The 13948-nt window shown below is 38.6% G+C and overlaps 1 protein-coding gene across 11 annotated transcripts in view; it reads right to left on the bottom strand.

Moving 5' to 3' along the window:
- Positions 1-2942: 2942 nt before the first annotated feature.
- The window catches only part of tcf12 (transcription factor 12), a 90750-nt gene continuing 79744 nt past the window's right edge, over positions 2943-13948 (bottom strand). For 7 of the 11 annotated variants that reach the window (XM_007574859.2, XM_016662205.1, XM_007574863.2 and 4 more), the window contains 6 exons: positions 13467-13658; positions 9127-9232; positions 8892-9051; positions 7733-7962; positions 6636-6789; positions 2943-5489 (listed from right to left, as the gene is read on the bottom strand). In XM_007574859.2, coding sequence (XP_007574921.1) covers positions 6647-6789; positions 7733-7962; positions 8892-9051; positions 9127-9232; positions 13467-13658 — 831 coding nt within the window. In that variant the 3' untranslated portion in view covers positions 2943-5489; positions 6636-6646. The remainder of the gene's footprint in view (positions 5490-6635; positions 6790-7732; positions 7963-8891; positions 9052-9126; positions 9233-13466; positions 13659-13948) is intronic. The other 4 variants (XM_007574862.2, XM_007574864.2, XM_007574865.2 and 1 more) reach the window with 2 other exon arrangements.

Here is a 13948-nt window from a genome sequence, read left to right as displayed (position 1 = left end):
ATCAGTCAGTCAGTCAGTTTACCAGTCAGTCAGTCTACCAATCAGTCAGTCAGTCAGTTTACCAGTCAGTCAGTCTACCAATCAGTCAGTCAGTCAGTCTACCAATCAGTCAGTTTACCAATCAGTCAGTCAGTCAGTTTACCAATCAGTCAGTCTACCAATCAGTCAGTCAGTCAGTCTACCAATCAATCAGTCAGTCTACCAATCAATCAGTCTACCAGTCAGTCAGTCAGTTTACCAATCAGTCAGTCAGTCAGTCTACCAATCAGTCAGTTTACCAATCAGTCAGTCAGTCAGTTTACCAATCAGTCAGTCAGTCAGTCTACCAATCAGTCAGTCTACCAGTCAGTCAGTCAGTCTACCAATCAGTCAGTCTACCAGTCAGTCAGTCAGTCTACCAGCCTGTAACTTGTTCTGCCTGATCTGTGGAATAAAGCAACAAATAACTGCTTTTTTGACTTTTGGTATTTTTGAATCCCACGGTGCATCATGTGGCTCTTTGAGTTGAAGTCACCTTTTGCTTTGATCACTTTGAAATCTTAATTTTTTGGAATTTTGGATTTGAGTTTTGGACAAATAGTCACTACAGGCAACTTCACTCACAAACCAAGAAAATAATTTGCATCTATATACTAAATGTTATCCACTTTGATGTGTTTCTATCCATAATCAGCCAGAAGTAAAAGTTTAGTGTGGAGTTTGTGTCTTGATTTCAAACCGTTTCTGCAGCAACAATGCAGAATGGAGGTTAGAAAAGTAATAATTTTCCATAAATGAGCGCCTCCAGAAGAACCGGACAGAGAAATGTGACGAGATGAGGCTGGTTTGGTGCAGCTTGCCTCCTGAACGTTGGATGATCTCACCGTCAGCGCAGGAGTAGCAGCCGGCTCTTTGGTCCGCTTTCAAGGACGGGAGCTAAGGACCTTCTGTCAGCTGCCTCAGCCAGCAGCCGTGACAGGAAGTCAGCCTTCAAACATGGTGGTCCCACGCCCACTGAAAACGTGTACGCCCACCACTCTCACACGCTCTGCCATGGATTTCATCTGATGACATCTCTGCGATTTACGCCTCATCTCGGAGCCGCAGACAGAAACGGCAGTCAGCGTTTTTCCCCCTGTGAGCGTCTCACCTCGGCGGGGCTGAGACCCACGCTGATATCTGCGTGGAGGTAACTCCGTGCAGATGTGGAGTCACAAGAGGGATTTTTGGCAGCAGAGCGGCGGACTGGCTTACAGAAACACTGAGAGAAAAGAGACCAAACTTTAAAAAAATGGACCAAAATAAATGAAACATCGACCAACATTTTGATTTATAACGATGTCACTTAAGAAAATGTAATGTTTACTGGTTTACTCTATGATGTAAAGCTCCTGAACTGCCTAAATAATTCACTTTATTTACGTTTATAAAAAAAAAAAACTTAATTGGATAAACTTGTAACAAATTAACCCTTTCGTGCATAGCGGTCACTACAGTGGACAGCTAGCTAAAAGACATTTTATTGCGTTTCTTCTGGATTTTTATGTTATAAATCCACACTAAAGTGGACACTTGTGCATCGTACAATACACTGCCAACTAGTGGCCATCTACTGCAAGTGCAAGAAAAGTTTTGTTAAATCCAATATGGCCGACAGACTGAAAACCAACTCAGGAATATCCAGTCCCTACTAAAAGTAATCCCAAAAGACTGATGGTACTTGTGTGTTTTACAAATAACGACTTTATATTTGGAGAAAATTACAAATGATCACCTAGAAATAATTTTAAAAAATTACAAAGTTTTCCCCCCACCTTTTTGTATGCCTTAAAACAAACAAACAAACAAAAAATATATAAATAAAAATAATAATAAAAAAAAACACTTGGAAAATAAATCCTGACATAAAGGATAATAATTCATGCATTAAAAGGTTAACTCATATTTTAAAAGTATATCAACAGTTTTTTTCAGTGTATAAAAACTGTTTGTTTTTTAAATGGCTGCCTTACTTTCAGTGCTGCTGTTTGGTGTAATTTAAAGCCATAAATAGAAAACGGTGCAGGCATTTCTCAATAAAATATCACAGAAAGTTAATTTATTTCTATAATTATAAAGCTGAAGCTCATTTAGATTTATAGCACACAAAATTATATTTCTCCAACTTTTATCTTTGAATTAAAACTTTATTTTCAGCTTCTCTAAAAATCCAGTTAGGGCTGCAACTAGTGATTATTTTAGTTATTGATTATTCTGATAATTTAATCGATTAAAAGTTGGCACATTTTACAGATTTTTAATTTAGCCACTTAAGTTGACCAACCAGTAGCCTGAAGACACTGCCTCTCATTACCAAGAGAAATAGATAAATGAAGAAATATAAATAAGAATAAAGAAGCCAATTATTTATTTCTTTATTTCCATATTTATTTAATTTTGGCTGAAATGGCTCTCCATACTTCAGTACAAGTGAAATAATCTGCCAGTGGTGCCAGTAAATGTGATCAATATGAAGGAATTATTGATTTAAAATAATCTCCTATAGCTGCTTGTAATTTAGTCTTATTTAAAGTGCATTAATTTATTTTCTCCATAAACTAGAAAAGAATATTTGGTGTTGTGTTTTTGCTTCTAGTGAGTCGCTCCTGAACAGAGACGATGTCAGACGTTTCTTACCTGCAGGTGAAGGTCACTGGATCGTTGATGCACAGGAGAAAAATCTGATTTTATTTAAAAATGAATCATCTGAAGATCCAAGTTACCTCAGACAAACATAAATCCTTTTGTTTTGGTGTCATTCTACAAAACACAAGTGTTTTCATCCAAATCAGCAGAAACAAAAGCTCCAGGTACGTCAGTGAGTGTCTCACCTTTTAATGATATTTTACTATATTTGGATGTAATTGTATATCGACTCAGTTCTGCTGTAGCGAAACGTTGAGGCATTGAAGGACGACAGCACATCACGCTGCTATCACACTTTATTAAAAATAGAAACATATATATTCATATTACTTTTCATACAGACTACAATGGTCCACTGGTAAAAAGAAGTTACATACTATAAAACACTCATTTGGCCTAAATCCACTGTAGAAACGTCTCCAAAAGCAAAAACAGAAACAATAATAAAGTCTAAATAATCGAGACTTTCTTCTGAGGCGACCTTCGTTTTCGTTGCTTTACAGGAAAATGTTGCTGCGTTGGGGAGAAAAGGTAAAATCTGAGAGGGCAACAGAAATAAAAGCCTCTTTGCTCAGAGGGAAATGAATGCACATACAGTCCAGTTTAAAAAAAGATGGCACATTTATTGCAACATAAATGTTATATACATGTTTTCCTGCTGTAAAAGACAGAAAATTCAAATTCCCGCTGCCACAGTTGTTTTATCTTTTTTCCTTTGTCTTTTTTTTTTTTTTTTGAAAAGCGGATCGACACCTTTTCTTATTTGACACAAGATCAAATGTTTTATCAGCGAACAGCGGAGACCAAGGAGGAAGACGAAAGTCTCGGTTTCAGGAATCTGCAGCTCCATCGACGCCGTTTAAAGAACAACGAGCCGCAGCTCCGCCGCCTCCTGCCGCTTGTAAATCTCTTGTAATAATTGACAAGTTATGGTAAATAACCGTACATTTTACTATCTAACATAGTAAAATAAAGTAAGAAACTTTTTACTCAAAACTTTTGCTTTCAAAAATCTAGAAAGAGTAATATTTAGAATTCAAGAAATATTCTTACAGTATTATTATTGTATAAAAGACTAACTACAGTGAAAAATAAGCCAAATGTTTTTTTTTTCTTTTGATTTTCTTGTTTTTTCTCATATATTATACAAGGGAAAGCATCTGGGAATACAGCAAAGTCTAACTTGGCAAACAGAGGAGCAAAAAAACAAAAAACAAAGGAAGAACAGCAAACAAAATGAAGGAAATAAGAGCTGGAAGTGACTCAGATGACACCCTCAGTCTGTCGACATGAAATACTGAAGGAGGAAGAAGAAACAGAAGAATAATGCCACATTCAGTCAGAGGACACACATCATTTTACAGTTTTCGTCATAATAAATGTAAACTCCTGCTGCGAATCGTTGATTCTGGATGAAAACTCGTCGTGAACGTGGCCGCCTGCCTCGCTTCGAATGGAGGAAATCACATAATATACAAAGAAATATATGGAATATAAAGCAAGTCTTAAGACCAAAGATACAAAAAAAGAGAGATGTAAAGCATGCACACGGAGGGGAAAACAGAAACATGATCAACGTTTTGAGGTGTGAAAGGAAACCTGGCGTTTGTTCAAACTGACCTCCTCGATCCGAACTGGAGAATAACTTAGAAATGAAGAACGGACTCACAGACAAGCAGAACTCTGAATAACTGAGCTGGAAGATTAGTGAAATATCAACAAAAAGAAAACTGATATGTTCGTCGGGCCAGGAGATGGCATGGTCGTCGTTCTCTTCTTCTTTTCTTTTTGCAACTTTTACTCTTCCACTACATCTCATTAAGAATTTTGATTCGCTGGTGGCGACAACGCCAAAAACAAAACAAGAAACAACAACAATAGGAAGGAAATGAGGCTAAATGCTGACAAGAGTCTGTAAAACCACTGAAATGCTTTATGTTTAACACTATATGGCAAAGGGACGACAAGTCCTGTTCTTACTTTAGTTAAGACACTAAATACGCTGGGAATGCTAACCAGTTTGCTTCTTACTGTCTAAACGGAGGGGAAACAAAAACAAAACTACATCTGAGCTTTCAGCGAAACTACAGTTTGCCAATCACCTTTAGAAAATACACATTAGGTAGTTTTGGTTTCACACGTGGCCAGCGGCAAAATCAAGCAAATAAATATAAATAATATATCTTCTTTAACAAAAAAAAAATAAAATATTGGACATTTCTGTTGTTCGCATCTAAAAGCTAGTATTTTTTTGTTGCAGGGTATAAATATTAGTCTAAACTGGCCAATAAATTAATCCTCTCAAATGTTTCCCCTGGTCTCAGCAGGGGGCAGTGCTCTGGGTTAACGGTGACACAGCAAACTATAGCTCGACTGAAAAGCCGCTCGCTTCTCTGTGATTTTACCAAACCTTCCCTTTCGGCAGACACCTTACAGCTCAATAAATAGAAAAACAGACAGACAGAAAAAAATTGCTGTTACAATGCATTCGTCAATTCAGTTTAGGCACAAGGCAACTTCCACGTACGGTTGGCGGAGGTTGCGTAGGTCTCTGATTGTTCAGGAGCAACGCGCTTCTTCTTCTTGCAGACACTGATATGTGTTTTTTTCTTTGTGGGGAGAAATTTTCAGATGGAAACTGGTTGGTGGATGGAGCTGGACGCTTGGCTCTCATCAGTCTGAGGGCTGGGTCGTGTTGGACTCTTTTAGTTTCGCCTCAAGTGGTCTGACTCCTGCGACTGGTGTGGGAACCACGAGTCCAGTCCGTCACTGGGAACCAGGCTCACCGGCTCACAGGGGCCAGGAGTGAGCCGCATCGCATCGATCTGCGGAGGAGACGCAGCGATCAGACGCCAATAATCAAAAATCAACCAAACAGAAGACGTGACTTTGACATATTTATCTATTCATTACAACATGTTGAGGCCATTGGAGACAGAAAAAAAAAACACATTTCTGCCAAAAGAACGGCCAGAAATTTCTGGCTTGAAAAGTAGAAAATAATTTAGATTAATCTCAGACATTTTTTATAGAAAATTACAAAAATTTTGAGGTCAAAAAATTTGCTAGAAAAAACTCAGAATTTTTAAAATGAACAGCTGAATAAAAAAAAAAACACATAAAAAAAACACACGTTGAAATTTCCAAGTTTGAAAAGCAGAAAATTTGCTACAAAAAATTTAGATTAATTTCAGAAATTTTATAGAAAAAATAAGGAAATTTCAAAAGTCAAACATTTGCTATAATTAACTCAGAATTTTCCTGATTAATTGCAGAAATCTTGGAAGAAAAAAACAGAAATTTCTGAGTTTGAAAAGTACAGAATTTGTTGGAAATTTTTCTTAGGTTAACGTCAGAAATTTTGGAGAAAAAAAAACAAGGACATTTCTGAGTTTCAAAAGTCAAAAATTTGCTGGAAAACATTTTTTGATTAATCTCAAACAATTTGTAGAAAAAAAACATGGACATTTTCAAAAGTCCAAACACTTTTTAATTTTGAAAATTTTCTGAGTTTGAAAGGTCAAAACTTTTAGACTTTTGCAACTCAGAAATGTCCTTGTTTTTCTTTCTACAAAATTTCTGACATTAATCCAAAAAAGATTGAATCACATTTCCTACTTTTCAAACTCCGATATTTCCAAGTTTTTGGTGGAAATTTACTCCTCCTTTTTCCTCTTTTTACCTCACGTGTCGTCGTAAATTATTCCTCTCTTACTCCATGCAAATAAAATTAACAGGATAATTACAAAATTAACCAGACGTGTTTTGGGTTTTTCCGTTTCTTTCTTGTTATTCTGGTTGTTTGGTAATTAAAAAACAAAACAGTTTGGAGAATCAGAGAAAACAGGCAATCAAAGTTAAAACCATTTTTTAAATTTGTTACAAGGAATAAAATTACATTTGTCCAGGTGTTTATATTAAGTTTATTGAGTTGTCATGTTAAATGTAGATAAATGAAACCCAGCTGGTACCTGCCTCCTGCTCAGAGGTGACCCATGGGGTTGGACGTGTCGGTCAGGCCCGGATGGACTCCAGTGTGCCCCTGCTGGGCGTCACTGGAACTGCCAGACACCTTCTCCTCCTCTCGTCTCTTAAGGCAGGCCGCTTTGGGGTTCAGGTTCCTCTCTGCAGATCCAGACACACAGAAAACAAACTTTTATTCCAGGTGGTGGAGATTCAGAATCAAACAAACACACAGGGAAACATGGACAGATTAAAAACATGTTGATAATTTCAAGAATAAGCTTTTACTAAAGGCATAAAGGATAAAACTGTCAAAAACTGAGCTATAAACACACAGGACATAAAGATGAAATCACTGATTTTCTGCAGGTTTTACAGGATTGGTGATAAAACTATCTGACATCTATAGGTGAAGCTCCTAATACAGATATAATATTAACACATGGGCTGAAAAAATGTTTTTTGAACCAAATGAGAGAAATTAATTAGTTGCAGCTATAATTCTGATCGCAGAACGATTCAAATCAGAACCACAGCTAATAAAAGCAGCTCTAACAAATCAGAGTATTCCTGTATGAATCTACTTTACAATGTGAATATTAGTCATATATGTTATCTGAAAAACATTTTATGAACGCTACATTGCAGCTTTTGTGCAGTTTTGAGAAATAAAATTTTCAGCCTTCAGTGAGGCTCGTTTTTATTTCACACTTCTCAAACTATTTCCATTTATTCCAGTTATTTTCCAGATTTTAACCCACCTTATTTCTAAATAAGCCTTTAAGCTGCACAAATGTCATAAATATCTAAAATATCTTCTGCTCTAAAGATTTGTGATGAAAAAGAAGAAAAATAATTTGTGATTTTTGAAGAATATCATATTTGTATCCAGTCATGTTGTGTAAAATAAAGACCAACTCCAGCATCTTTTCACATTTAAACCTCATTTCATAAATAAATCAGTTTAACAATGACTCCATGAATAAATGAAAGCATCTTACGCCCTGCTGATCTGCTTGTGTTTTAAAAGAAAAGCCCAAGGTTGACGTGATGTGAGGCAGCGTTGATATTTCATCTGCAGCAGCAGCAGCGCTGCAGCACTGACCTCTGACCTGCTGCTCCAAGCTAAGAATGACGGCCACCGCCTGATGCAGGATGAGTAGTTTAGTCTGGGGCTTCTCGCTTTTCAAGTGCAGCTGGCACATGCGGCCCAGCTCCTTGAAGGCCTCGTTGATGTCTCGGACCCGCAGGCGCTCGCGGGCGTTGTTCGCCATCCTCCTCTCGCGCTCGCGCTCGGCCTTCTGCTCCGGATTCAGATCCTCGTCTTCAGTGATGCTGCAAGAGAGAGAGAGAGAGGACAGAGAGGAGAGAGAGAGGAGAGTGAGAAGAGAGAGAGGGAGAGAGAGAGGAGAGTGAGGAGAGAGAGAGCAGAGTGAGAGAGAGGGAGAGAGAGAGGAGAGTCAACACAGAACTGAGTCCTAAATCAGAGGGAGAAAATATTTCTAACCATATAAAACTAGATTAGATGTTTATTCACAACTAAAGTCCAAAACATTTATTATCAAACTATTACCAGTTCAGAATCAGAATCTCACATTACATGAATTATTTAGTATCCATAAAAAATCTTTAAAGAAGTTAAAAACCAAACAGCTTATATTAAATATATTAATCCAATAATAATCCAGAAGCTAACACTCAGATCCTTCGTTTTCTTGGATTAGGTGAATTCCCAACAGGAATGATTTCAAATTAATCTATCGATCGTCCTGATGATTAATCACATAAAAAAATGACACATTTTTCATACTTTTCATTTAGCCTTTAAATGCAACATTAGAAATACGTTAAAATATGCAAATAAACAAATTAAATTATTTTTAAATAAGAAAAAAGACATTTTAATGCCTAAAATGCGATAACGTATCATATCAATGCGATAACGTATCATATCAATGCTATAACGTATCATTCCTCTGGTGAATGTGAAGATAAATCGATTCCTCTTGAGTTTTGGCTGAAACATGTTTACAGATAAAAGTGTTTTTATCCTAGATGCATACATGCATATTTATATACTTTAAGCTGTTTTGGCTCATTTATTGCTCTGAATGTTTTGTTTTTTTCAGTAACTTGCTTCTTTTTTTGTCTACTTCAGTTAATGAAGTAGACATTAACTGAAGTTAACTGAAGTTAATGTCCACTAATTAAATTAGTGGACGATCATTTCAGCAATCGATTAATGGTGATTAATCGTGTCCTACCTGGTGCGTTGGCCTGTCCTGGGCGTCTTCATGTCTCTCCTGTCGCTCTCGTCGTCTGATTTGTTGTCGGACAGGCTGTCGTGCATGTCGTCCTTTTCCTGCTTCTCGATCTTCAGCTCCAGGGTGGCAGGAATCTGACCGGACAGCGCTGAGGTCAGACCTGTGAAAAACACAAAGCGGTGAGACATCGCAGGGCTGCAGATCTTTGTGAGGAACACGAAGGGTGACCTCTGACCTCTGAAGGCCTCCACCTGGTGGTTGAGCTCTGTGCTGGACGTGGAGCCGGCGCTGGGCAGGCCGCCGTGGCTGTTGGTGAGGCTGGCCGCATCGTCGCCGCCCTGCTGGAGCGCAGACAGGAAGTGGATGAGCAGAAAGGAAACAGAAGAGCTTAAAATAAAGCGAGAGGAGAAAACGGCCTGGAAAAGAGAAAACCTCGTTACGGCAAAGCTCTACCAGCAGAAATATCTGAGAAACACTGATTTATTTTAAGAGATGCTTCTAACAGGATTCATTTAATCTAATCTGAGTTCTCTTTGGGATTAACAAAGCATCTTTGAACTGAACTGAATTTGGATTATTCAGTCATTTTATTTATTTATTTTGAACAGACAAAAAAAAAGTAAAAACAAGAAAAAATAAACAATAAAACTAATTATCATGTCCATTTGTTCAAAAAGGAGCAGGTAGGAGACACATGATATTATAATCAATTATTGGAATAATAAACTATTTTAGTAATCAAATACTTGTTAAGTAGAGTGTGAAGAATAAACAGTAATTAAGCCAAAACTGTATAAAAATATATACATTTTGCACTTAAAGTGGAAAAAAAAAAAAACATTTTTCTGTAAATATTTTCTACCTAAATTTCCTCAAATGGGATAATTTTAGCTTCGCTTGGTTCAAATTGTGTAGAAACAGAATAAAAATCATGAAGTGCTTGATCAGAAACAGTGAGCAGATCATCCCTACTGCACTGATTAATTAAAGCAGAAAATCTTTCCACATGCTGATGGTGGAAGTATCTTTGTAGCTGCAGATGCATGCACATTACATAACTTCATCATGTTTTTATTGTCTTTATTCTTGTTTTAATTCTTTATGCGATGGATAAACTTTGCTCTTCTCTTGTGATGAGACGTTTAATTTCTAAGCGGCGTTCAAATCGAAATTCTTCGGAGCCACAAATAAAAACATGCCTCTTTAGCGAGGCTTCGACTCCCCAGAGCTTCTTTTCAAAGCTGCTCTCAGTCCAAGTTCCTAAACTAAATCCCTTATTCTTTACAGATTGTTGCTATAAAACAATCAGCAGGATGGAGTCCTTCCTTCATCACATGCTGAAACACAAAACGGCTCCCAGTGGAGGAGCTGGGAGAAGAGTTTCTCCGTCTTTCCTTCAGGAATGTGATCCCTAGTCACTGCTGGCCTCTGTTCACCCTGCTACTCCGAGATCCTCCCCTTCCTTGGCGCTACGCTAATCTTTGCTGTGCGCTCAACAGGTGTCCAAACAACTCTTTGTCTGTGGGGGGAGGAGGATGAGGAGGAGGGAGGAAGGCCGGGGTCTGTGGTGAGAAAAGAGCGCTGCCATTTTCACGGCTGGGCCTGATTACCATACAGCTGAGCTGCTCTGTTTGGGCTCAGATGCACGTTTCCAACCATTCACATTTCCTGGGCTTTTAAAAAGCGGCGATGAAAAGGGGAGCGAGGGGGCAGAGGGCGGGGAGTCGGCCCGCGGACCCCCGTCTGGAGGGACCTCTCCCCGCACAGGAAGCGCTGTGTTAGCGCAGACACAGTATGTTCTATCTCACAGTCGCAGTCGGTCAGCATCAGAGCCACAAGCCAACAAACACCGAGCTCCTCTGACGAGAACAGAAACGTTTCTGTTCACCACGACGGCCCGCATCAGGAAACGCCCACCGACGACACAAAACACGGCGCCTTCAAACAGCTAAAACCCTGAAGCACCGACAGCACTGCTGGTCTCACATGTAAAGAAATAACATGTTTGTGTTTTTGTGCTTTAACAACAACATTAAGAGGTTGAAACACTGAGAGAAAGGATCACATTTGGTTAAATGTAATCAACATACAGCGGTGGGCAGAGTACACAAAGTAAAAGTAGCAGAACTTCATCATATCTTTACTGAAGTAGAAATACAAAGTAGCTGTCCAAGAAATGATCAAGTAAGAGTAAAAAAGTATTTGGTCAAAAGTCCTGAGTAACTGATTAAATTATTAATCATCTAATATTAACATTTACAGAATCAGACGGACCTAAATCTAAAGTTAAGTGAAAATTTTGGTATTTTAAGGACTAAAATGACAATAATTCGTTAAAGTAACTGAAAGTATCAAAATCAGGCATTTATTTTCCTCAAATCAGTTTCTTTCAACATAAAACCTAAAATTTAAAAATCTCAGCAGGAACTGTAGATGTGTGTCTGTTCAGGGTGAATTTTTGTTAAAATATGTTTGTTTTTCATTCAATGGGTCCAGAAAATCCAGAAATTTAACTCAAGAGTAGAGATACTTAAGAAAAAAAGTCACAAATAAATAAGTAAATAAATAAATAAATAAAAACGACAGCACTGTAAAAAAAAAACCTCCTAAAAGCAATTTTTTTCAAAAAGTTACTGAGTAAATAAAACTGTCAACATATATTTACTTTAACAAAGTAAAGGAAAAAAAAATCTGTCATATAATCTGTAATATTACTTAATCTCTGTTCTGGTAGTTAAAGTGGGTGGGATTAATGGCTTTGTGCCAAATTAGTTCATATTTTACTTCCAGGACCAGAACTAAATTTGTGAATCATGAATCTCAGTGAACAACAACGTGGAGTTCCTCAGAGCTCCAGGTTCAGCCCACTTTCATCTCTGCTCCCCTAATCTCAGATTACTAATCTCAACAACATTTCTCATGACTTCCTGAGTCCAAAGAACACCCAGCAGGCAAAAACCATCATCACAGACCAGGCCGTATTTTATTCTGTCACTAAACATCTGAACACAAAGCTGGAATAAAGAGTCTAACTGGGTCACAGAAAACCTCATGAACGGTTTCAGCAGGTTGGATCACTGCAATGGCCTCTCTTCCTGCTTCTGTAAAACTCCACCAGGCAGACGCAGCTAATCCAAATCCAGCTGCCAGAGTCCAAACCAACCCAAGCAAAATGGGTCACATCCTCCTGATACCACTGCCTCCCTGTTTGACAAACACCAGATTTCAAAACGGTCGGTGAGACACTGAATGGTCATGAGAATAAAAACATGTCGGGGTCAGACTTGAACCAGCCAGACCAGGAGCGTCAACTAAAAATCAAAACCTGAATGCTCTTAAAGGGCCGGTTGTGCCAGAATCTACTGATAAAACCAATTAAAACTGTTAAAATGAAATAAGCTTCGTTTCACATCCAGCATCCTGTGATTGATCAGAATCACAGATTTTGTGGTGATAAATTTTAAATATTTTTTATTATATTTATGCTAATGTATGATGTTAAATGTGACTTTCTTTTTTGAATCGCCCTACTTGACATCAAGTAAGGCTGAGGCGGCAGCCACTTAAACTCAATGTTTTGGTCAACTTTGAGATAAAATGTGGAGATCTGTTGATTTTGTGTGAATTTTGCTGATTTGTGAAAAACTGGAGCAAAACCTGGAGTCCAGAGGGCCACATAAAAAGCCAGGACGGGCCAGATTTGGCCCCCGGGCCTCGAGTTTGACAGCTAGACCCTCATTTCTTCAGGGTTGTGTTAATCAAATGGAGGCATAATTTAGTTTCTAAGCTTGTTAACTTTGTATAAAACTTCCTTAAAACCCAGAACAGGCAGAAACAGGAACAATAATGTTTCCTATAAAGATCAATTATCTTTTTATATTTTAGTGACTACCGTAGTTTTATTGGAAATAAGAAATAAGGGTTTAACTCTTCTCAGTTCAAGCTATTAATGTAATTGTTTAATTCTTTATGGTTTCTTGCTAAATAACTTTGAATTGCCCTTTAATTGCACAGATAAACCTGCCTGGCTTTGTTGTAACAACAAGTAATCTGGATTTGCATCCATAATAAAACCGACCTCGCTCGGCTTCTTTCATAGTTTTTGAATGACCCAAATTAATTCCAAACACCTCCGGATTACAACAAGATGAGCTGTCCCGTTTTGATTTCCCCTGCAGATGTGTTCAAATCTCTTGGCTGCAGAAAATGAAATACCTCAGATTGGATGAACACATCCTGATTTATTCCGGGTCGTGCATTCCTCGTCTCCTCAAGAGGCTTCGACTTTAAGAGGAAAAGAAACACAAACAAGTCCTACGGAGAAGCGCAGCCTCTCTTCGCTGCGCCTGCTTTTCTCATTCCTCCTTCACCCCGGCCGCTCTCCAGAGGAGGGTGAGCTGTAGGCCAGCCATTACACTTATGGAAAATATGTCGGTATAAATTCAACTATTCATGTGTGGAAAACGTCTAGTTTTCACTCGTGGCGGCGCACCAGCTTTGAGCAGGTGGTTGAGCCTGCGATGGGGGGAGTTTTAATGAAAACCATACATGAAAACGTCAAAGCGCTCGTCGTACCATCGCCGCAGTCCGACTTGGAACGAGTGCAGAGGCTGGAAAGTTTGGTCCGATGGTTGTTATTGGCCCGTTCTGTGCCTGTCCCAGCAGGCTGTGAATGTCGCTGGGCAGGCTGGCGGTGGAGCCCACTGCATGGTTCCTCAAAACGAGGATTGCATCATCCAATCTGTCCAGGCGATCTTCCATCCGAGACTGGAAGGACCGGGGGGGGGGATTGTGGAAACAAAGATTTAGGGAAAGAGGAGAAGAGAAAAGGAAGAACAGAGCAGCTTAGTATAAGCACATTAGGATGAAAACTGAAAACACTGATTGTATGGTGAGGACTTGGAGGGGCGGGGATGAAACAGAAGATAAAGACGGCCGTTCAAACTCAAGATAAACTCAGCCATTTCAGCTTGAGCTGCAAAGACAAACTGTGTCCTCTTTTGTTCTCCATTAATCATCTGATCAAACAATCATTTATAAATCTGCACCAAACATAA

This window comes from Poecilia formosa, unplaced genomic scaffold (genome assembly GCF_000485575.1).
Source record: "Poecilia formosa unplaced genomic scaffold, Poecilia_formosa-5.1.2 Scaffold363, whole genome shotgun sequence".
NCBI classification, from domain to species: Eukaryota; Metazoa; Chordata; class Actinopteri; order Cyprinodontiformes; family Poeciliidae; genus Poecilia; species Poecilia formosa.
This window is presented reverse-complemented; position numbering and strand designations above follow the sequence as displayed.